The sequence below is a fragment of the Monodon monoceros genome, unplaced genomic scaffold (genome assembly GCF_005190385.1).
Source record: "Monodon monoceros isolate NGI ecotype Baffin Bay Population unplaced genomic scaffold, NGI_Narwhal_1 Super_Scaffold_18, whole genome shotgun sequence".
Classification (NCBI taxonomy): domain Eukaryota; kingdom Metazoa; phylum Chordata; class Mammalia; order Artiodactyla; family Monodontidae; genus Monodon; species Monodon monoceros.
The window spans coordinates 35,335,169-35,358,034 of NW_021703774.1; the positions used below are offsets into that span (position 1 = coordinate 35,335,169).

General features: G+C 51.1%; 1 protein-coding gene across 4 annotated transcripts in view; it reads right to left on the reverse strand.

Moving 5' to 3' along the window:
* PLXNA2 (plexin A2) overlaps positions 1–22,866 on the reverse strand; it is a 216,027-nt gene that overhangs the window by 187,500 nt on the left and 5,661 nt on the right. For 3 of the 4 annotated variants that reach the window (XR_003794499.1, XM_029229414.1, XM_029229416.1), the window contains exon 2: positions 1,777–3,044. Coding sequence is in view for 3 of the 4 variants with exons in the window: in XM_029229414.1 (XP_029085247.1) it covers positions 1,777–2,964 (1,188 nt within the window). In the remaining variant the exon portion in view is untranslated. Of the gene's footprint in view, positions 1–1,776; positions 3,475–22,866 lie in introns of those variants that run through there. The other variant, XM_029229415.1, reaches the window with a different exon arrangement.

Sequence of the window (22,866 nt, forward strand, 5' to 3'; positions counted from 1 at the left end):
GGTTCTTTAATAATTAATATTAATAATTATAGCTGTCCTTTATTGCATGCTTATTATGGGCCAGGTATTGTGCTCATACATACTTGCTCCATTTGATCTTCATAATAACCATAAAAAGAGACTACTATTATTTCTATTTTAAAAATGAAAAAAAATACAGCTCAGATCAGGTACATAACTTGCCTAAAGTCACACAGTTTTAAATGGTAGGACTGATTTTTAAATACAAATCTGTTGGAATTCCAAGCCTATGGCCTTAACTACTATCCTATTGTACCAAGAGACTGACGGTAGGAACAGAAGCATACCCTAGGCATGACTTGTTTTTTGCTTTAAGAAGAGGTTTTTGGTCCCAGTAGCAGACACCCTCCATTTAGGGTGCGCAGAAGGCAGCCGTACGGGTCACTTGGTCTCAGATTGTTCCCCAGGCTGCCGATCCAGTGTCCACAGCACTCTGCACAGAAATCTATCTTAGCACTTGTCACATGCATAACAGCTAACTAATAATGCTCAACCTAACACGCCAGGCACGGTGTTAATCTTGCCACATAGTATCCGGTCATCCCACGCGGTAGGCATTATGATTCCCATTTCACAGACGATAATGGAGAGATATTGAGTTACTCCTGAAGCCAGGAAGTCTCACAGATAGAATTTGAACTCTGAATCCCAAACTCTTAGGTACTATATTACACTGCCAGCTATTTTTTCTTTCACTCTTTCTCCCATTAGATTACGAGATATCTGAAAGTTGTGATCATGTCTTTTTATGTTTGCATCCCCAGCTGGGCACTTGGGAGATCTTCAATACCTTCTTGTTAAGTGGATGGCTGGAGGGAGGGATGAATGGATGGATAGAGGGATGGGTAGATGGATGGAGTGATGGATGGACGGACTAATGGGTAGATCATGGTAACCACCTAGATGGCAGCATCTTGACCCTCTGACAGGACAGTGCTTTCCACTGACTTTCTTGTCTCTGCCATCCTCAGGTCTGGACCCCAAGCTCCCTTTCTTCTCCTTTTTCCCCAGTTTTCAAATTATCAGTCAAGCTCAACTCTTTTCTCGCTCCTCCAGCTTACATATCTACCTGCCTACTTTACCCCTTCACTTGGCTGTACTGTGGCCTACAGGGCCCTGTATGTACAGGATCTGGTGTGTGTTACCTCTGACTGGCTCATCTCCAACCACTCTTTCTGCCACATGCTCGGGTCCAGCTGTAGTGGCCTCCTCGCTCTTCACACTCTCCAGGCATGCCCTGCATTCTCTGCAAGAGCTACTCCCTCCCTCTCTCTGGAATGCTTTCCCAGATACCTGCATAGCTTACTTTCCTCATTCTTTGCTCAAATGCTGCTTTCTCAATGAACCAATCCTCGTGGGTACTGCCTCTCCCCGCTTCTGGGCTTTATTTTTCCCTACAGCAGTTGTCACCATTTGAGAGACTACATATTTTATGTATTAATTTGTCTTGCCTCACTAATGAAAGCTCCATGAGGGCAAGTAGCTGTGTCGTATGGTTCACCTCTGAAGCCCGTGGTGCTTACAACAGTGGCTGGTGGTGTAGAGGCCCTTGATTATACATTGGGAATGACTCCGCGGATCAACAAACATGCCTCAAGTGTCTGGTATCATCAGACTGTATTATGGGGACCACCTGGTAACGTGAGCCTGAGCACCTCTCTCATTTCAGGCCGTGGTGGTCTGCGGGCAGGGTGTGCAAAGGGGTGTGCAATGCCAGATGCCGCATCAGGGGTAGAGCAGGTGGGCCCTCCTTACCGCCTTGGTGCACTGCACGTCCTTCCCCAGCAGCCAGTTGAGCTCTAGGTTGCCCTCGCCCTGGTAGCAGGACTGCAAGCGCTCTTTGATCTGCAAGTTGATGGCCCGGATGGGGAAGGCACAGAGGGCGGAGTCATCCGGCGGGTGGTGATACTGCTTCTGCCCTTTGGAGAAGATGGCGAAGAGCACGTCGTCCTGGCCGCTGATGTTGAAGGCCTGGGCCAGCGAGTCCCCGGGCTTGGCGAGGTAAGCAGCCTGCAGGAGGCGATATTCCACCCCGGCCCGCGTGCAGCCGAAGGGCAGGGACACGTAGGAGTGGAACTTGGGGTCGTCCTTGCAGAGCCTCACGATGCGCGAGGTGTAGAAGAGGTCTCCGGCCGAGTTGATGGCCACGCCCTCGGGGGTCTCAGGCTGGACGGTGAGGAAGTAGACGAAGCCCCCGCTGGCGAAGCCGTAGATGTAGAAGATGTCAAAGTGGGCGACCAGGGCCAGGGTGTCGGAAGGGATCTTGATGAGTGAGGAGACGAAGTCGCTGTGGAGCTCGTAGTCGAGCATGGCGGAGGACTCGGGGTCGCGGGGCAGCTTGCGGCTGGACAGGGTGGGAAAATAGTCCTGCTTGCCGTCCACAGCAGTGCCGATGAAGAGCTTGCCGTCCTCGCCCTCGGAGCGCACGATCACCCCGTACATCGTCCCGGTCTTGTTGACGCTGGACAGGTAGTGCTCCTTCTTGTGGGACGGCTCCACCAGGATGAAGAGGTCGTCCAGCCGCAGCAGCTTGCAGACCCCTTGGTACAGGCTGCCGCAGGCCAGCAGCCGGTTCTCGGAGTAGTCGATGATGAGCAGCTTGTTGACGTTGTTGGTAAGCGTGAGCACCTCGCTGCAGGGCTGAACGATGAGCGGCGGGTAGCAGGACTTGTTGTCCTCCTCCGGCCCCGTCTTGTGAGCCACCTGGATGGTCAGGTTGCCCGTCAGCTTGTACACGCGGTTGATGGCCCCCACGTACACTGCCCCCGTCCCGCGGTGCACCGTCAAATGGTTGAAGGTCCAGTCCCGGTTCTCGGAGTGGAAGGTGCTGAACTGGGGCATGCCGGCCGCCGGGGGTGCCAGCAGCACGCAGACGGCGGAGAGCAGGACCACAGGCCAGCCGTCCACCTCTGCAGCCCGCGGCCAGGGCCTCCTCCGTTCCATTCTGAGCCAGGCGGGGACCAGGAGACAGAGCCTGTGAGCGCTCGCGTACTCCGCCTTCCTGGCTTGGCCCTTACATGGTTCTGGAAAACACAAGGCAGAGGGGTCAGATGGAAAATAAATCCCTGGAGGAGTGAACAGGACTGCTTGACCCAGGTCCCAGTGCCGACTAGCTCTGTGAGGCTCTTCCTTCTGTATTCCAGTTTTTCTATTTTTAACATACTTTCTCCCTCTTCGGGATGTTCAGGGAATCCTATTATCTATTTTGGTCTCCAGCCTTTACGCTGTAAAATGCATTTTTTTTTAATAACTTTACAAAGCATCTCTATTTCTGTCCTCTTCAGATATCGTTTTTATCTCTCAGAGAGGTTAAACGGCTGAGTTCACCCAGCCAGTTGATCCTGGTGTCGGAACTAAAGCCAGACTTCCCCACCCAGTCGCTGGGTCTGTCCTCCTGTTCTCTCCCAGTCCAGTGGAAATCTCTCCTGTCTTGTGAAAGCTGGTTAGCAAGGCCCTCTCCCAGGCTCTCCCAGGCAGCTATTCCGAGTCTGATATCACAAATAAAATTCCTTCTTATTTCAGACTTCCAGCCCCTCACACTGCTGGCTTCCTTCCTTTCATGCTCTGTCCCCTGTAGGGAAGGAGGAGAGCTGGTCATCCTGAATCACAGTGCCTCTCGCTGACCCTTGACCTCGTCCTCTCTAGAAAGAAGAATCCCTGATCATTAGCGGTTAAAACTCGCTCGGAGTGTGAGGTGGGACTGGGATCCCCCACAGGTGCTGTTCAGGAGCCTGCAGAGCCCCAGGGAGAAGGGCGGACAACCCCCCACCCCTCCTCCTTGGGACAGGAGGGCATCAGCCACCTGCCTCCCCAGTAAGTGGGGTGCCAGGTCCTGGGGAAATTGCTTCCACTTCTGCTTCTCTGCAGGTGGAGCACAGGGGGAGTTGGCCTCCTTACTCACGGGGACTGGCTGGCTGAGTCGAGTCTCAGCCACCTGGGCAAGGGTTCCGGGTTTGGGAGATGTGGAGAGGAGCAAAGGGAGGCAAGTTGAAGGTCAGGCTCATTGTAGCCACTGCTGGGGCCTTGTGATTGTTTAAGGCTCCGTGTGGCCGACCTCAGGCTGCCTGCCCCAGCGTCATCAGTCCCCTGCCCCGACTTCTTTCCTCCCTCTCTGCCCTCCCAAGCCCCAGGCTGCACAGCTTTTCCTCCTTATTCTAAGGAAGCTGCCCAGAGGGGCAAGGTGGTGTTCCTGCGAGAGCTTCTCTAGACTCCTAGGCAGATCCCATCACTCTGCCAGCGCTGCTCCTGACTTCTATGGAGAGGGAGGGACAGCGGTGGCAGCAGGCTGTCTAGCAGAGGGATCTTTTCTCCAGCTGGATGGAGTGTCTGACAACTTCCTTGGACAAGTCCAGACAGAAATCTGGGCGATGAGGCAGCAAGAGTGGAAACACTCAAGCCAAGGATTAAGAATGTGCTCCAAGGCGGCTTAGGAGAGTCCTGTGTCCCTTCGCCCCCAACCTGGCTAGACTGGGTTGGAATTAAAACAGATGCCATCTGCAGGATCCACATGGCTTTTGCTCTGTGTCTTTAGAAACTCTCCCTCGTCCTCCTCAACTGTGCCTCCCACGCCTGACAGCCATCATGGTGCCAGAGGGAGGCCCCACCTGACGGCTCTCCTCCAACCGGGCCTCACCGGGGTGTTGTTCTGGTGTGACTCATCAGGTCCCGGGCTTCCTTGGAAAGAGGGAGGCGACAGCGGCATGAGGCCCAGGCTGACCTCAGAGACTCTGACACAGCCCTTCCGGCCCCACGTGCTCACCGGTAAAGCCTCCCGACAGACAGAGCTTTCGGTTTGGAGGTTATTTTTAGCTATGTCCTGGGGCCAGTAGCAGGACGTGAATTCCTCAAGAGGAGCTGTGGAAAGGAAATAACAGAATCCTCACATTCTCCAGCTGGACAGGGAACGGCAGGAGGCTGGGCTGTGCGTGCCCCTGTCTCTGGCTAGGAGAGCTCCTTTGACTACAGGTGGAGGGCTCTGTGTCCCCGAGGAGCCGTGAGGATTCTAATCACCACACGATGCGCTTGGGCTGTGCCTTTTAGACAGTGCTCTGTGAGACCCTGGCATCGAGTGTGTGGGCAGTGCACCCCACCTCCCCCAGAACGTACATGCACAGAGGGAAAAGGTCCCAGTAGAAGAGGTGACACCAAAGGACACGATTGTGAGGTTAAGATCAACTATCTCACCTCCCTGCCCGATATCCTCCAGAGACACAGTTTGAATAAACAGTGAGTGGCTTTTGTTGTTAGGCAGAATTGGGGAAGAAATTTGGGACCTTGGGCAAGTCCAGTCTCATCCCTCTTTTCTGGTAGGATGGGATAATTACAGCACCAGCCCCTCGAGTTGTCATCAGAGTAAATGAGATAACGCGGGGAAACCTCTTAGCATGGGAGCTGGCACTCAGTGAATGCTTAACTTATGGAGTTATTATTATCACTGAAGCCTCCCCAGGAGACTGCACTTCAGGAATCCCGCCAGACCTCCTGACTTCTCTTTTTGCTCGTATTCTTCCTTTCCATGGGAATGAACACTGTGGGCAGACCTTTGATCCCCCTCCCTGGCCCAGTGAAGGGGCACAGACTGGGAAGCGTGAGTCAGAGGAAGGGGGATAGATCCAAGGTGATCGTCTCTAGCACACTACTGCACAAGTCCCAACACAGCCTCTCTGCAGCCTGCAGGGAGCCCGGCGGAGGTACAGGATCCTGAGGGTTGAAGTATGAATGGCAAAATTGGCCTGGTGGCTAGAAGGCATGGAGTCATGGGGCAGGAGGAAGAGTGAGGGACTCGGCGAGCCCCGGATTCATATCCTGCCTATGTCACCCATGAGTTGTATAGCTTTAGACCGGTCTAGCATCGACCTGAGCCTATTTCTTGATCTTAAAATCAAGGATGTTAGAATTAACCAGTTCTTAAGATTTCTTCATTCAGACAAAATGATACCTTGAGACTTGTCTGCTTCAGCTTCTAGAGTCTATGACTGCAATGGCAGCTGAGGTTCTTTTGTCCTACTGGGTAAGGCTGGTTAAGTTCAGAGTTCTCAACAGACCAATAACTGGGCTATTTTCCTCTCACCCCTCAATCAGCATCTACCCTGGGACAGACTGCTCCTGGTGACCGGCCACGCAGATTCATTCCGTGGCACTCAAAGATCACCCACTTGGGAGCAGTAGGCACTAGTGCGTCAGGGTCAAGAGGAGACGTGGTCTCTTGCGGTGCAGGGGTGGCAGGGGAGGCTTGCATTCCACCTTGGAATTCACAAAGACAACTGACTTCAACAGCAAGTTGAGAGCCCCTGGCTTTCCATTGCAAGGCTGATGCTATCAGGTAGCTCTTCCAAAGCAGGGCCCAGCTGGCAAGGATCAAGCCTCCTGTCTGAATTTAGAGTAAGGGGGAAGGGCACCCACCTCTGAACCTCTGACGAGAGGCAATGTGGTGTAATGGTTAGACTCATGAGCTCTGAACTTAGATGCTTGGATTCAGAGGCAATAATAGCAGTGTAAACTTGGTCAGGGTACTTAGCCATTCTCTGATGCTATCTCACAATTTATATATAATGAGATTAGCATCTACCTCATAGGATTATTATGATGAAGTCCTTTAATACATATAAAGCACTTAGAACAATGCCTGGTCTGTTATAAGTGTTCAAGATACATTAGCCTTTATCAGTAATAATTTATTTCTCAATATTCCCAGCTCTTGATCTCCATCCATTCCGTGGTCGGTCTTAGAAGGACTTTGGTAGAAGCCAGTGAACACACGCCTATGACTTTGTAGACCTAGCATTTCCTCCTAACCCCAGTTTTCTGCTAGTGTCAACCTCAGGGGTTTTCTCAACGATGCCTCCTTCCTGTCCCTTCTCCTCTCTCCGTCTAGTTCATGAAGTCACTGTGTCACATGCATTCTCAAGAGCCAGACTTGCCGAGTGGCTGTCCTCCTACCAGTTTCCCTCTCCCCCACCCCAAGTCTCCAACCAGGACCTGCTGCCCCGGGATGCTCGCCCTATCAGCGAAGCACGCAAAGCATTCCTGATGCCGAGAAGAGGCCACGCTTTCCTCTTTGGGAAGCAAGTGTCACTAAATATTTTATCTGGAGGGCCTGGTGACACCATCTCCCCGATCAGGATTCGGGAGGCAGGTGTTGGTGACAGCTAGTGAAGGCATCTAATACCTTCCTGATCAGCTGCTGTAGGCAACAGGGGCAGAGCAGGGAAGGAACGACAATTAGGCATTTCCAGCTCAGCTCAGTGCCGGAGTCTTTCCTTCCTGTGACCCGCTCTGTGGCCTTGTTTAGGAGATCTGGGGGAATATGCCTCTATGCTTACTTGGCCTCCCTTATTGCAAAAGGAAGGAGGAGGAGGTAGGAAGAGGAGTTAGGATCAGGATACAATTTTGCTAAACTGAGTAAAAGTTCATGATGGTAGAGCTCCCACTCTTGGACCCATCTGTAGCTCTTCCAACATCAGTATCTTCCATCATTCTGTCATCACTGTCACCATCATTATCACCACCACCTGCACTGTCATCACCAGCACCACCTCGGCTGTGACAGTTTTCCTAACAATAACAGTAAAACATGCCTATTAATACAACCGCACCTACTAGGTTGCTGACATAGCCAGGATCCATATGGTAAGTATGAGAATGAGGGCTGTGTACTATTTACAACAGCCAAGGCATGGAAGCAACCCAAGTGTCCATCAACAGATGAATGGATAAAGAAGATGTGGTACATATATACAATGGAATATTACTCAACCATAAAGAAGAATGAAATATTGCCACTTGCAGCAATGTGGGTGGACCTAGGGAACATCACACTAAGTGAAGTAAGTCAGAGAGAGAAAGACACATAGTACATGATATCACTTATATGTGGAATCTAAAAAGTAAATCAATCCATATACAAAACAGACATACTCACAGACATAGAAAACATATTTATGGTTACTAAAGGGAAAAAGGAGGGGAAGAAGGACAAGTTAGGAGTATGGGATTAACAGATACACACTACTAATATATATAAAATAGGATTTACTGTAAAACACAGGGAACAATATTCAATATCTTGTAATAACCTATACTGGAAAGGAATCTGAAAAAGTATATATATATATATATATATATATATATATATAACTGAATCTCTTTGCCGTACATCTGAAATTAACACAATATTGTAAATCAACTATACTTCAATAAAACAAACAAACAAAAAATGAGCGCTGTGAAGTCAGAGGAGTTAGCACCTGTTCCTGGGCTTCACCCCAACCTCTTCCCTCTCCCAGGGCAGGGAAAGGTCCATCTTCTCCCCCAGCTCTCCCTTCTAATTAGTGGCACCTTTAAAGCAGGAATTCAAGTCCAGCGCTGAAGCAGACTGTAAAATTACTCCAGTCCACTTCTTTTTTCTTTAAATGAAGAAACTGAGGCCCATGGAAAGAAAACAGATTGTCCAAGGTGACCCAACATGACTCAGGGACAGGCTTCCATCAGAACCTAGACCCTGTGACCAAAGGTCCATTGCTTCCTCTGCTGTAGGCGAAAGAGTCCAGGGAGTCAGTTATGTTCTGCCTCGAGGCTGCCCTGTTTTGGGGAAAGAAGGTGCCTTTTGATCGTGGTGGCCCCCTGATGGGCAGAAGTGAGCCTGGCACTGGGCCTGGACAGGGAGGTGGTGTGCAGGGCAGACTCAAGGATGAGCAGATTAAGGGGCAGGGGAGTGAAAGGGACACCAGAATGGCTCCCTTCTGTGTTGGGGGGATGACCTCCTCCAGGCCAGGCAGGTCCAGGCAGTTGTCACACACAAGAATGGCACCTATACTGTGACTTGGGGGCTAAGATGTCCTGTACCATATGCCTCTGGGTTGTAGACAACCCCATAGACAGGTCAGATGTTATCCAAGCACAGGCACCTTCTTTTTCTCAAAGACTTAGAAATGCAGCCGAAGGGACTAGAGTGAGATATCCAGGGGGACATCCTATCTAGAGAGGATCCCTGGGGCATCCTGCCAAGGAGATTATGGAATTTTCTGACATTGAATTTTCCTGACAGCTGTTGAGGAATATGTTTACTGAGAGGCAGGGGATTGGTCCCAGTGACCCAAGGAGGCTGCCTTTGGTATAGGATTTCTATGAATTAAAGTCTATGAGGATAAAATGTCTAAATGCACAAGGCTGGGGCCCCAGCTCATCCCCTGTGGATGGAACAATCTTGAAGGACCCGTCCTAGTGTCATCTTTGGGGTTGTACATGCAAACATTCCAACTGTCACTCTGTCAAACAGCGACCTCAGAGGTAGTCCAGGCACCTTGGGTAGCACAAGGTGAATGCCAGGGCAAGCTCAGAGGCCGCGGGTAACACCGACAGCTGGAAGGCCTCAATTAGAGTAAAAGGAGTTATCTGGTATTTAAATAATTATTAGATGGAAGGAGTAATCATGGGTTTGAGCTGAGTTTTTCCCCCACTGTCACCCTGATGGCGTCTATAATATATTATTCAAATGCCCATGATGCTCACTGAGAAGAGACCAGAGAGAGGGGAGAGATTGAGAGAGAGAGGTGGTGGTGGGGAGGGAGGGGGTGGGAGAGAGACTCATTTAATCTCCATGTGACAGGGCTGCAGGAGGTACGATTAGTCTTTTTCTTATTTCAGCTGTCACTCAGGCACAGACACCAAGATTGTTATTAGCGTATTTTATGCACGCGATTTAAAGGGAAAAGGGGAGGGGGGGTGGGCAGAGGGAGAATTTCCTACAGAAAATAACGGGACCAAAGGAACAATTTAGATGTCACTGCTATACCAGCTGCGTTTGTTTCATTAATCGAATGTCATTTTTTTCCCCAGACTCAGTGCTGTTATGTGAAGCTAAGTGGCTACACCTCGCCCCAGAGCGAGAGAGAAGGGAGGTGAGGGATGACAGAGGAGGAAAACGGGCCTCTGCCTACATGGCCTCTTGGCATCTTTCCTGAGAAAGTGCAATAGACGATACAATGCTCCCCACCCCTCCCGCATCCCCCCACGGTATGTCCAGGCAACTTTTGGTAACAACATCTACACAGTCACTTCCCTCACCATGAGAAGGGAGATCCCCTGCTTGTCCTTCCGTGCAATTTTTTTCCCCACAGGTGGATAAATCAGATCCGATCTCCAATAACCAAGGACTAAGTGAAGGAAATTTGGGGAGGCCCTAACATTGATCAGCAGTAAGGGAAGAACCCGTATTCCAGGTGGTAAGAGGGCTGCTGACCGAGCCACTGTGTGTGGCTTTCTTCTCAGGCAGATGGTGGAAGCAAGGCCCTTGCATCCCACGTGAGTGCATGACAGAGATGGGGCCTCTGTGTCTCAGATAGCACGGTGGGCAAGGCACTCCTGCTCTCATGCACCCTCCAAATTCATATGTTGAAGCCTTAAGCCCTGCAACCTCAGCATGGCTGTATTTGGAGACAGGGTCTTTATAGAGGTAATTAAATTAATATGAGATAATTAGGGTGGGCCCTAATCCAAATGTACCAGTGTCTTTATAAAAAGGGGACATTTGGACACAGAGACAGATAGCCATGGAGGGAAGACATGTGAAGAGACACAAGGAGAAGACGGCCATCTGCAAGCCAAGGAGAGAGGCCTGGGACAGACCCTTCCCTCACAACCATGAGAAGGAACCACACCTGGACTTCTGGCCTCCAGACTGTGAGGCAATTAACTCCTGGTGTTTAAGCCACCCAGTTGGTGGTACTTGGTGACAGCAGCCCTAGCAAACTAATGTAGCTGGGAGGAGTGATGCATTCCACCATCTTGGCTTGGGAATTGTTCCTTGAAAGAAACGGGTGTTTGTGGCGCGGGGTTGGGTAGAAGCCATCACAGGGCCAACACACTTCGAGGTGTAGATCTCTCAACATCTCTTTGCTTCCCCTTCCACCCAGCTAAACACAGTGGCCCCGAGAATGCACTTGTTCTGTCTCTCCCAGCTCTGGCCCCGGTGGGACTAGAACTGGGTTTTGCGAGCCTCTCACCTCTCGTGCTCGGCCTGCAGAGAGTTCCTATCCATCTTGCTTCCCTGCCCCCTCCTCCTGCTGCCCAGAAGAGTCCATGTGTCACCTGCCAGACCCCAAGGACACAGGGGATATTCTGTGACTCCCAGGGAGCCATCATCGCCCTCCATTCCCACCCCAGCTCCTTCTCTGGCCTGTCCAGGGACCACTGCCTCTTCACATCGGGGAGGGTTTTCTGGTGGCTTTTTTTCCCCAGGTCTCCCAGTGGGCTCTGCTCAAGCCCTGGAAACCACACCAGCTCTCCCAGGGCCTCAGCAAAACATCCAGTGTTTGTCTTCTCCTCTCACAGGCTATAAAAGTTTGGAGTTGTCTCCCTGAATTATGAAGGGTTCCAAAGACAGGCGCTTATTTGAAGGGTTGCAGAGGGGAGGGTCTGGGCTCCTTTCTGGGGTGCTGGCTGGGTTGGCTTGGCCAAGTCAAAACAAGATTCATTACCCTGGGGCCGGGAGCAGGGAGATACACCGCCTGACCCTGCAGACCTGCCCCATATGTCACGGGCCTGTCAGAAATCTCCCAGAATTCCCTTTATTATCTAAAGGTCGCCACCCGGGCAGCGCGGAGAGGGCCCATGGTATAAACTAAACTACAAGAGCAATCAATTTCAAGCAGCTGCCGGCCCGTCACCTCGCCCCCCTCCTCCTTCCGTGGGCTCTGCCCTCTTCAACCCCCTCTAGGGGATGGTGCAGCCCAGACTTGCCGTGACTACCTCACCCCTGGGGCAGAAAGAATTTCTGCGACTTAGCAGGGCTCTGAGGCTCCAAGCTGTGGGCACTGGGGGCACGCCTGCCCTCTGCTCTACGGGGCCCCTAGAAAGGTCACCCCACTTGTCCCCTGACTGTAGCCAGACCATACGCATACCATCCTCGTGATGGGGTTGCTCTGCTGGTAGGCATTATGGGATTAAAGGATAGGAAGGGGAGTTTTCAGGCTCCTTCCAAAGTCTGGCAAAGGAATAAAAGTGGGGATCTAGCTTTGCTAAATCAAGTCCAAATTTACGTTAGAAGACCTCATACCAGAAGGGTCATGCATAGCATAATGATAGCAATTTCCATTTGTGTTCCATGACAAAAATAATAAAGAGGAGCAGCTATCATTATTATTAATTATTAACCACCTGCTATATGGCACACTGCTAGATTCTTTGCATACGCAACGGGTAATTTTGTGATTATTCCGCAAGATGGGTATTATTCTCCCCATTTCACAGATGAAAAAAATGGAATCTCAGGGAGGTTGAGTAACTAGCATCCTTCTGCTAGGAAGCAGAACTTTCTGACACCCATGTTTTCCCCACTCTTCCACATCACCTAGATATTTAGAATTTATTTTTCAACCAAACCCTCTTGTCCCTAATCTGGGAAGACTCATGAGAACTTTAAGTAAGACTTGGCAAGTACTTTACTTTAAAGTCAAGACTTGAGGCTCCCATTTTATTTTGGTAAAGAAGCAGGGCTGAGATGGAGGTGGCCAGGGCTGAGTTATCCATTACAAGGTGGAGTCCATGGGTGTTTTGTGGCAAGAGGTTTGCTGGCTGGCAGTCACCTTTCAGGGAAATTCCACATGATCTTTCCAAGGAGCCTGGAAGTATCTCTCCTGCCTTCTCACCCAATGCTTACTGTACAAGGAAGAGCTAAGGACTCTGAGATAGAAATGGGGCAGGAGAGCAGGAAACAGGGTAGAAAGTACCCAACTAAGGGGTTAAATAAATTACAGTTACTCCAAATAACGGCATATCATGCTGTCATTAACTGCAATGTTTTCAAAGAATAGTGACACGGCTCCAATTCTCACCAGTGGGGGGGAAGGGGGAGGAAGAAAAAGGAGGGGGGAGTAAAAAACCAAAGCCCTAGACATTTATCCAAGCTCTCAGGCTGTGGAATGGCCCTAAACGCCACTTACTTTCCAGGAAGCTGTTCTATCTTTCTCCTCTTGAAGAAGAATTTTAACGGCCCCCAGCAGTCCCCAGGTGAGAGCACTTCCTGTTTCTCTTGCAGACCCTCATGCTTTCTGCCCCATGGCAGCCACTGAAAGGCTCTAGGGACAAGGGGCACTCCCCATTGCTGCTGCCTTGTCCTTGCGTCAGGGAGAGCAGCCATTAGTGCCAGATCAAGGTGCATTTTTTAACGCTGTTTCCAGAAGTTGGGATTCCCCCAAGTTCAAAAGAGTGGTCCTCTTTACTAGCAAGCCTGGTGTTGCCTCCCTGAAAATGTGCATGTAAGACAGTCACAGTCACCATCCAGGTCTTCCACTGTGATGGACCCCAGTGAAGGCCATTGGCCTCTAAGATTCAGCCATAGATTTCCTGCAAGGTGTGCCTCGTACTGCTTCATTTCTTGTGTGTCAGAGGACTACCTTTGACTAACTTTGCCAGGCATAGGGCCAAAGTATGGTATCCACCTAGAAAACACCTTCCTTGGCTCCCTGCTGTTGCCCAGACAGACTCGGGACTGCTCAGTGCCCAAGTTCAAGTCCTCCCAAGCTGGCTCTTCTGTCTTTCTCAGGCCTCCCTTCCTACCTCTTCCCGGGTGACCCCACTCCTAACAAACTGGTTCATTTGCCGAGTCCCCGAAACACCTCACACGGTTTTATCTCTGTGGTCCCCTCTCCCTGGAATGCCCATCTCCACTTTCTTCTTTGCCTGTCTAAACCCTGTCCATTCTTCAAAACCTCAGGAAGCCTCTAGGCGCTCCCTGTCCCCAACCCCTGTCTTTACTCCAAAGTCAAAAATTGCTATTTCTAGCACACATTGATTGCATGGTAGTGTAGGCTCTCTTTTTCATGTGACTATCCTATCTTCCCATTGCAGTAGAGGCTCTTTGAGGGCATCTTTGGCATCCTGTACAGGGGTAGCATGATGCCTTTACTCAGTACTGCACTCAGTCTGAATCATGGAGAGCAGGGGAGAGGGAAGGGGGGATGCTCATATGGTTTTCTCACCTGCTAGGCTTCTCTAAGCCATGGCTGAAATACACTTGGCTCAATGATTTGTCATAACTGATCTTTGGGAGGTAGTGAAGAAGGGAGTGAACCATTTGGGAAGGATCCTGGCTGTGTTGTTCATCTTGAGCCCACTGGGTGAAGAGCAAATGTCATTGGCTAGGTGGATAAGGTGGGGAGAAGGATGGAGAAGAGTGAGAAGATGCCAGCTCTCCTTTGAAGAATGCCCCATGCAGACAGGGTTGGTGCAGGAAATGTCTTGGCAAGAAGCCGTGAAGCATATGCTATCATCGATCACATGAAAAGCACATAATCATAAATGGACAACATAAAGTGATCAAAAGCAGAGTGGGTGGGGTGAGATCCCTCCAGGAAGGTTTCGGAGCAGGGCTGTCCTATGAGGAGGTCAAACTCGCCGTGACACATGTTGCCGGGCAGCGGATGCAGAGGCTTTGGAGGCAGACCTGGGCGCAAGTCTTGCTCTGCCACTTACTAGTTCCCTGACCTTGAACATGTTATTTAACCGTTTGGAGTCTTAGTTTCCTCAGCTGTAAAAGGCCACCGCACAGGGTTGTGGTGAGAACTGATGAGAAAAGAGATGTGAAAGTGTTTTGTAAACTCCACAGTTTTGAATAAACACCAGTTACTCTTATTTCTGTTTTTGGAGAAACACTGTACAAGGGCATCATCTCCTTGGCAACAGTGTCTGCCCTGGATGGTGGCGACGACAAGTGAGGCTCTGTTTCAGCCAGGTGACGGGGTGGTTCTTGTGCGTGGAGCTTGGGGACCCAGCTCCCAGCTCCCCAGACCCAGGCTTCTGGGGAGAAACTGGGTGCTGCTGGTCCCAAGCAGCCATTCCTCCAGTCCCCCGGGGCCCCATGCTACCCAGGGCACACCCCCTCCTCTCAGAGCCCTGAGAGTGATTTAAGGCCACTTCTGCCACTCTGGGTGATTTATCCAGGTGCCCCTGGAAGGAAAGAGGAAGGAAAGGAGAAGAGAGAAAAGCTGGCCCATAGGACGAGGAGATGCTGAGAACTGTTCGTACGGGCTGAGCTCCACATTCTGGGGGGCTCTTCCTCTGGGTTTGGTCAGCACGTCAGATGAAATTCCTCTCTGCCATCTTCCCTACCTCTTCTTCTTTCTGGGGCTTTTCTTTTTAATTAATTAATTAATTAATTTTTTGGTTGCGTTGGGTCTTCAATGCTGCACGTGGGCTTTCTCTAGTTGCGGCGAGTGGGGGCTACTCTTCGTTGTGGTGCACGGGCTTCTCATTGCGGTGGCTTCTCTTGTTGTGGAGCATGGGCTCTAGGTGCGTGGGCTTCAGTAGTTGTGGCACGTAGGCTCAGTAGTTGTGGCTCATGGGCTCTAGAGCGCAGGCTCAGTAGCTGTGGTGCATGGGCTTAGTCGCTCCGTGGCACGTGGGATCTTCCCAGACCAGGGATTGAACCTGTGTCCCCTGCACTGGCAGGCAGATTCTTAACCACTGCACCACCACGGAAGTCCCTTTCTGGGGTTTTTCTGAATCAACAGCCTCCCTTCGAAAAAAAAGCTGTAACTCCTTTTTATAAGGAAGCTTCCTAAGCAGGCTGTGTCCCCACCCTGTACCTTCCCACCTTCAGTTTCTGTTATTTTTCTCTCTTTGTCTGAGACTCTGAGCTTTTGCAGAAAAGATCCTGAGCTGTCAAGCAGCCTCTCTTAAGTAACAGGCGTGTTCACACTTGCACACACTCAATGGAGCAAGGGAACTGCGGGTGGCGCTGGTTAAAAGAGACACATGGAGACTTTGGGGCGGCTGGCACTCTGGGCAGAGGTGTGTCCACTTATGGGGCTTGTCTGTGCCAAAATGTAGTACATTGGCCTGAAGGACCCTTAGCACCTGGGTGAGCAGGGAGGCAAGAAGAGACTTTTCAGGCCCTTGCGGCTTTACTGGGGGAGAAGCGGAGGGCACAATTATCGGGGAAGCTGACCCCAGGACAAGAATGTGCTGCGGGGGAGAGGGGGAGACGCAGGCCGATGTAGCATGCGGCCACCTGGGCGGGAGATGAGAGACTTTTCGAGTGAGGGTCTGGCCCCCGATGATGAATGGGGTGTGAGAGAGGAGCCTGGAAAAGGGTAAACAGCCAGGAGGGAAGCAGGAGGCTGGGAGGCGGGAGGAGAAAGAATGTTGAGGTCAAAGAGCAAAGAAAATGCTCCTGGAGTGATTGATTCAAGATCCAACTTGCTGCCCAGCCTGGCGGGAGCACAAGTGCTCAGGGATGTGCTTGGCCGGTCTCCCCTCCCGTGGCTCCGCCCAGGTACCAGCAAGTCCGCTTCCCCTAGACCCCTGTCACGCCCTCTGGGAAGTCTTTTTGATGTTTTGTCCTGAGTCTCCAAGGGACCCCGCTGTAGTATAAACTAGCATTTGTGCAGCGATCTTATAGTTGACTAAATGTATGTTATCCCATTAATGTACCCCATATGCAAGCCTATGAGGGAGAGAACAGGTCAGCATCACCACTTCACTGGTGAGACTTAGGTAGGCCTGAGGTGAAATATTTTGGAGAAGGTACCTGATGTGGAAGTGGGCCTTGGACTTGGGGCTCCTGGAGTTACACCTGTCTCCCTGCTGCCCTTCTGGCTGGAGTCCAAGTGATATCACCAAGGACAGACCCCTGACTCCAGAGATCAGCCTCCCTACAGGCAAGCCAGGCTCTGGCCATACTTGGGATATACTGTCCGCACTCTTTCAGAACGGGAGTGCAGTGCAAGGAGCTCAACTCAGGCTTGAGTTCTTGGGGACACCCTGCGAGAGAGGAAGAAGACAGGTTGGGAGCTTGTGGCCCTCCACCAGATGCCACTTAGCTCCTGCCCAGCCCTGGGGAGGAGCTGAGGACTGGAGATGGCCCAAGGACTGGCATGGGTGGTGGCAGATGGAAAGAAATCAGAAGCAGGGCTTTGTAGGGGGAGAGGCTGGGCTACCAAAATCCCCTCCCCACCCAACCTGCTCTTATCAGTGGCGCAGAAAACTATTTGCCGACTCCCCTTCTGAAGACCTTGCTTCCACAATCCCTGCAGCTTGGCCTGAGATCGCAGGCAGCTCCTACCTGCCTCTAACTTGCTGTCCCCCATCTTCTCCCAGCTCTCTACCCTGGCTCTGCGGCGCTCTGATTCCCAACCCTGGCAGATCACTGATTAATTTAGGGCTGTTTAATAACCCTTCTATTTCGATGAAACAAGCTGTCTCACTTTCTTTATTTTTAACACCGACTTTTTGTTGCTCTGCTAAGCATCTCGCTGCCATTTAAATTTCTCTGTCTCCGACCAAGCTGATAATAGACTGGAGGGAGCAGCTGCCTCCGTCCTGTTTATGACAATGATTAGAAGTTAGAGCTCTGCAGGCAGAGAGCTGACCAAGTCTCAGCGCACGCGGGTCTGCCCCTGCTTGTAGACCGAGAGCTCATTTTAACATGATTAGGACAATTCTGGCTCCAGGGGAGGCCAGGGCTTATCCCAGCCCAGCCTTCCTGGCACCCCGCTCTGAGGGGAGTCACGGGGATGAAGGTGTGAGAACCAGCTCTGTTTACTGTGGAATTTAGGCCTGCAGCTGCGGGTCATTCTCACGGACCTGACACTCATCCTCACTTCTCAAAAGAGCCTTTTCCTCCACTGAATTCACTGAGCAGCAAACAGAAAGACTCAAGGTTAGAGGACTGGGACGTGGGTGGGGACCTCAGCCATCCCTCTTATACTTTCCACACGGGAATCCCTTCTTGAGACCTGGTCATCGTCTTCCAATCTCTGCTTGAATTCCCCAAATGATGTAGAGCCCATTCCCTCCCTAGACGGCCCCTTCTGGGTTGCATGGCTCTGGTTAATCTCTCTCTCCTGGGTTCCTGCAACGCTTAACTTGCATGACCATTATTGGTGTGTATCCCCTTTTCCCCTTGCCACACTGGAAGGTTCTCAAGAGCCACGATAGCCACTGGCCTCCCTCCCATGATACTTGCCACATAGTAGATATTCAATAAACATGTGTGCAAAGTAAATCATGTTATGCCAACTCCAATCTCCTTGCAAGTAATGTACAGGACCTTTCTTCTGCCTGGGCAGGCTCCTGGTGAAGTGGCCTCTTTGTCTCCACCTGGACAGGTGTCCTGCCTCTTCCTGTCCTCAGGCCACAAATGGCCCTCAGGAGCCAGGGCCCTGCTATTTCCTCCAGGCCTGGCGGAAACCTTGGCCAAGGAGGCTGGGGGCTTGTGGTAGAAGCCAATCAGGCGGCCTGGACCAGGTCCTCTGGATCCCAATTCCGCCTCGTATCTCCTCTGGGTCAGCCACGGCTGCCTGAGAAAGCTCGCAGGTGCGTGGTAGGCAAACCCTGGCCGGCCCGGGCTCCCACCTCCCGCTCTGGCAGCCTCCCAGCCAGCAGTCTGCAGGCGGCTGCTCGGGTCATTGTCTCACCCTCTTCAACTTGTGAATGCAGAGCCTATAGAGACCGCCACACAAGCAGTACCCACGCTGCCTCTGGGGAGGGAGGGGTGGCTGGGCTTTGCCAGGGCCATTGACTCTGAAAAGAGCAAGGCCTGCGGTGGATGGAGGAAAGCTGGCTGGAGCTACTTAAGGCAGGGGGGCCTTTCTACACACTGCCCGGCGCCACGGAGAGGGATGGGGGTGTCCTAGGGCCGGCGGACTGGCAGAGCAGGGGAGAGGTCACTTCTCGGGGATGCCCGCTCAAACCCAAGGGAGAGAGATGGGGACAGCGCTGAGCACAGGGTTGGGGAATGAGAGAATGGAAAGAGAAGGTGGCTACATGGGCAGGTGGAGAGAGTGTGCTGGGCCAGGCCGGGGCAAACAGACCTCCTCACAGGTGGACACCGTGACTGGCCACTCACCGTGTGACGCAGGGCAGTCTACTCTCCCAGGCTGGACTCGGCTGCCGCATCTATTATGTGGGCCTGGGTAAAGCTGTTATCAAATCCTCAGAAACATTTCTCAAGTCTTCTACATATAACACCCATTCTTTTGTAATTCAAACTGTTTTCTTCATAATATTCTAGAAAAGAAACTCAAGGCATCTTGTCACACTCATTTTCCACCGCTGGCTCTTGGACAGTGCTGTCTAAGGCACAGGGCTCCCCTCCTCTCATTGCCCCCTTCCCATGCTCTGTGCTTCCAACAAGGGACAAGGCTCTGTGCTGCAGCAGGGAGGGCCTGGGGGAGTTTCTTGGGCTAGCACAAGATAGCTGATGCTTCTCCCCAGACACCTTGCTATGTTCTGCCCAGGGGTCAGCGCTGGCCAAGGATCTAATCCCTGAGCTCCAGGGTCCAGCTGGGGCTCTGGCCCCAGTTCCTGCTGATGCTTTTCATGCTGTGTCCATCCCATTCATATCCATACTCCTAGGAGCTCTCTCTGCAGAGAGATGTAAGCTTTTTGCAGGCAGGCAGCTAGGGGTCCGTCAGCTCCGCCCCTTGCCCTGCCATGGGAGGCTGACTCCCAGAAAAATGGCAGCTTACCAGTTCTGTGACAGTATCATTCATCTCTCCTCTTAGACTTGAAGGCATCAAAGCCCCAAGGGTAGCAAATTCAGAATTCAAACTCCAGCCCCACTGGTTAGTGCTAACCCCAAACCATGCATGTGGCCCCAGTGCCAGGATCACCATTGGTTTTCCTCTCAGTTTCCAGTCTTCACTGAATCTTTAGCCCTTCATCTATTTTTACATATCAAAACCTTTGGCACACAGATTTTCTTTAAATAAAAATCTTATTTTTTCTTAGAAAATTCCAAACAAATTCAGAGACAGAGAGAGAGAGAGAAGAAGAACACCCCTAGCTTGGCTGTACTCCTGCTCTAAATTTTAGAACAATTTTACACATTTGCAACAATTGTCATTTTTCCAAATGCCCAAACACTGTCTTCCCATGCACGGCTTCAGAAACAAGGGCAACTGAGGGCGCCTGGGGAGTCACGGAAAGCATTCATTCCCACTGTACAGATGAAGAAACTGAGGTGCTGGGTGCGGGGCAGGCAGCAGTTCTCCCTGAGTGTCTTGTGGCTCCCTCTTATCTGCCTCCCGGGCCCAGGAGCAAATGGAGGGTGAACACTGTTCAACAGGTGAGAAAGCTTTTAGGAAGAGGGAAGAGCTACAAGTGTGAAGGAAGGCCCTTTGTTCCCATGCATTAGGACCTTAACCTGACGCCAGACTCTCCCTGACCATCTGTTCTGACCCCTCCTGGTTGGACCAAGCCTCCTGCGGGAGGGTGCCGGGCGTGACTTCCCAGCTTCACAAGTGGCTCAGATGGTTTTCTCTAAGTCTCTCACAGCTGGGTTCTTGGGCCTAGAACCTGAAGGGCTTCACACCCTGGGGGGGTCACTCAGAGGGGGGCATTAGACTTGAATTTTGTTAATTTCCGGATAAACCTCAGAGGGTGTTTGCCTAGCAGAAACCCTAGTGGTGTCAGTTTTAATTTCACAGAGAATCAAGGGACTTGCCAGCAAGGTCTGGGCCTCTGAAGTGAGGATAGAGGGCTAGTCTTGTCAGGGTACTGACCGCCTCTCTCCTGGAAAACATCACCACCCACCAGCGTGGAGCAGGGACCCAGACCTGGTAGCGCTGGCTGACCCAGAAGGCTCTCAGGTCTGGGCACAGGGGAGGAGCCTCGTCCTCCTGTCTCGCTTTGGCCAGGGCTCCCGCTGAGAACACCCAAGTTCAGAGAACAGGCTCTCCTCCCTCAGGTATGCTTGTAGCTCAGGAGAAAAAAATGGGAAGCTGGGGGAGCAATCTGGGGAGGTGGGAGGTCAGAGGCCAACGTAATATTTACCCAGCCCAGCTGAGGCCTTTCGCTTTTATGAAGCAGGAAACCACTTCAAAGCGGCAACATCCCCTCTTGTCCCTTCTGTCTGCCCGCTGGTCCTCCTGCCTCTACAGGGCAGGCAGGGCTTTCTCACCCACCTCTTCCTCTCCTCCTGAACCTTCCACCCTCCATCCCTTACAGGGAGGAGTCCTCTGCCCTGCCTCCTGCTCAGAGAAGTGCTATGACCTGTCCATATTTGCAGAGCAATTATGACACCTGGGTTCCCTGACATTCTGAGCCATTTTGTCCCTGGATTTCTCTTGTCTACTCTAAGAGTCAGTCATTTACCACTTGGGGACATGGGGAAGGCACTGGGGTTATAGTTCCTGATCCAAAGCCCTCATTCTACCACCAGAACAGAAAGCAGAAACTGAGGCTAGGAAAAGGCCCTGGAGACTACAGTCTAGTGGTTCTTTACATTTGCGGGGGGCGGATCACAAACTCCTTCTCTTCAGAAATACACACACACACTCATACTTCTTAAAAAGCACAGACTTTCAAAGGTTTCAAAGGCCTCTTAAAGCCCAAGCATGCACCCTGGTTCTGTCCACCCCAGTGCCAGGTCTCCCCCGCCCCAAATTTAATTTGGGGTGGCTCGTGGAGGGCGTTCTCCTGCTCAGCCATGGTGAGGAGGAAAAGCCGAATATTTTTTCCCTCTCAGGTTTGTTCCCTTTAATGGGTTCCTTCAGATAAATGTGGTGCACTAACGGCAGGATTCCAGACACTTCAATGTGAATACAGATGAGAAATAACGTTTCCCGATGAAGCACAGTGGCGTCCACGCGGCCAGCTCCAGGGGACCGGAAAGGGATGCAATTTACATAGAATACACGGTGAAAACCCCTTGGGAGGGTGCTACATGGAGATCTTGCTCTAGGATGTTGACTAATAGAAAACAACTACAGTGGTGTCATTTTGAAATCCGTGGAGAAGGATGAGGAAAAAGAAATAGGGGTAGTTCTGAGAGGGTGAGGAATATGGGAGAGCGTTAGACAGTCATTCTTGACAGGGAGCTATGAAGTTCTCAGACACCCGAGCCTCTCTCCTGGAAACCTACACCTTCCGTTGACTAGAGCAAAAGCTTCCAGGAGCTCCACTTCCTCTGACACTCCCGACATACTGTTAACTCCATTCTGCCTTATATTAAACTTCTGTGAGGGTACATGGCTTACGTAATACTCCCTCCCCCCAGGATGCTCTTAAGAATCTTAAAGGTAGGATCTGTTACCTTTTCATCTTGGTACCAAGTGTTACACATTCCTAGCACTGCATAAGTGATGGATTTCTACTTGATTAAACCCAAATGGATTGCAATTCCTTTTTTCAGTACAAGCGCAACAATTCACATATGAAGATTAAACTCGGAGGAGTTGTTTAGCTGCTCTACACCTCTTTTTTCTATCCCTCCATACCCAAACAAGAAACTAAGGTGGGAAGGGAGGCTTGTAAATACAAAAATACTAAAAGTTTAACTCCCCAGACAGCGCAGAGAAGCAGTGGAGGTGCCTTAGTCAGGGCCTCCATCTTCACTCTCAAAGCTTCAGGGAGAAATTGTGCTGGGGGGTCCCAGAGGAGAGGGGTTCGTTCACTGGCTACTCACTCTGAACCCCAGGGTTCCTCCGCCTCTTCCTTCTCAAAGACAAGTTGGGCTTTGCAAGGGCAACTCCACTTTATCTCTCATACCGAAAGTAATTTTAGCCAAGGAAAAGCAGGATTAGACTTTCATAATATGATACATTTATCTTGTTTTTCTTTTTTCTTTGCTCTCTCCTCCCTCCCCTCCCGCTTTGACCTCAGGTAAATTTGAGCCAAAGGGAAGCCGTGATTAAATATCAGATCTGAAGTGATGCTCCTTTCTGGCCCACTGCCCATCCCCAAGCTTCAATATTTTTCCCTACCCCTGTTAGACAGTTATTATCTCCTCAGATGAGAAAAACCTCTGGACTCTGTTCTCTCCATATTGTCCTCTGCTGAAATGAAAGGGGGAATTATAATTCAGAGAAAGGCTCCCACAGAGAGTATGAAGACGAAGATTAA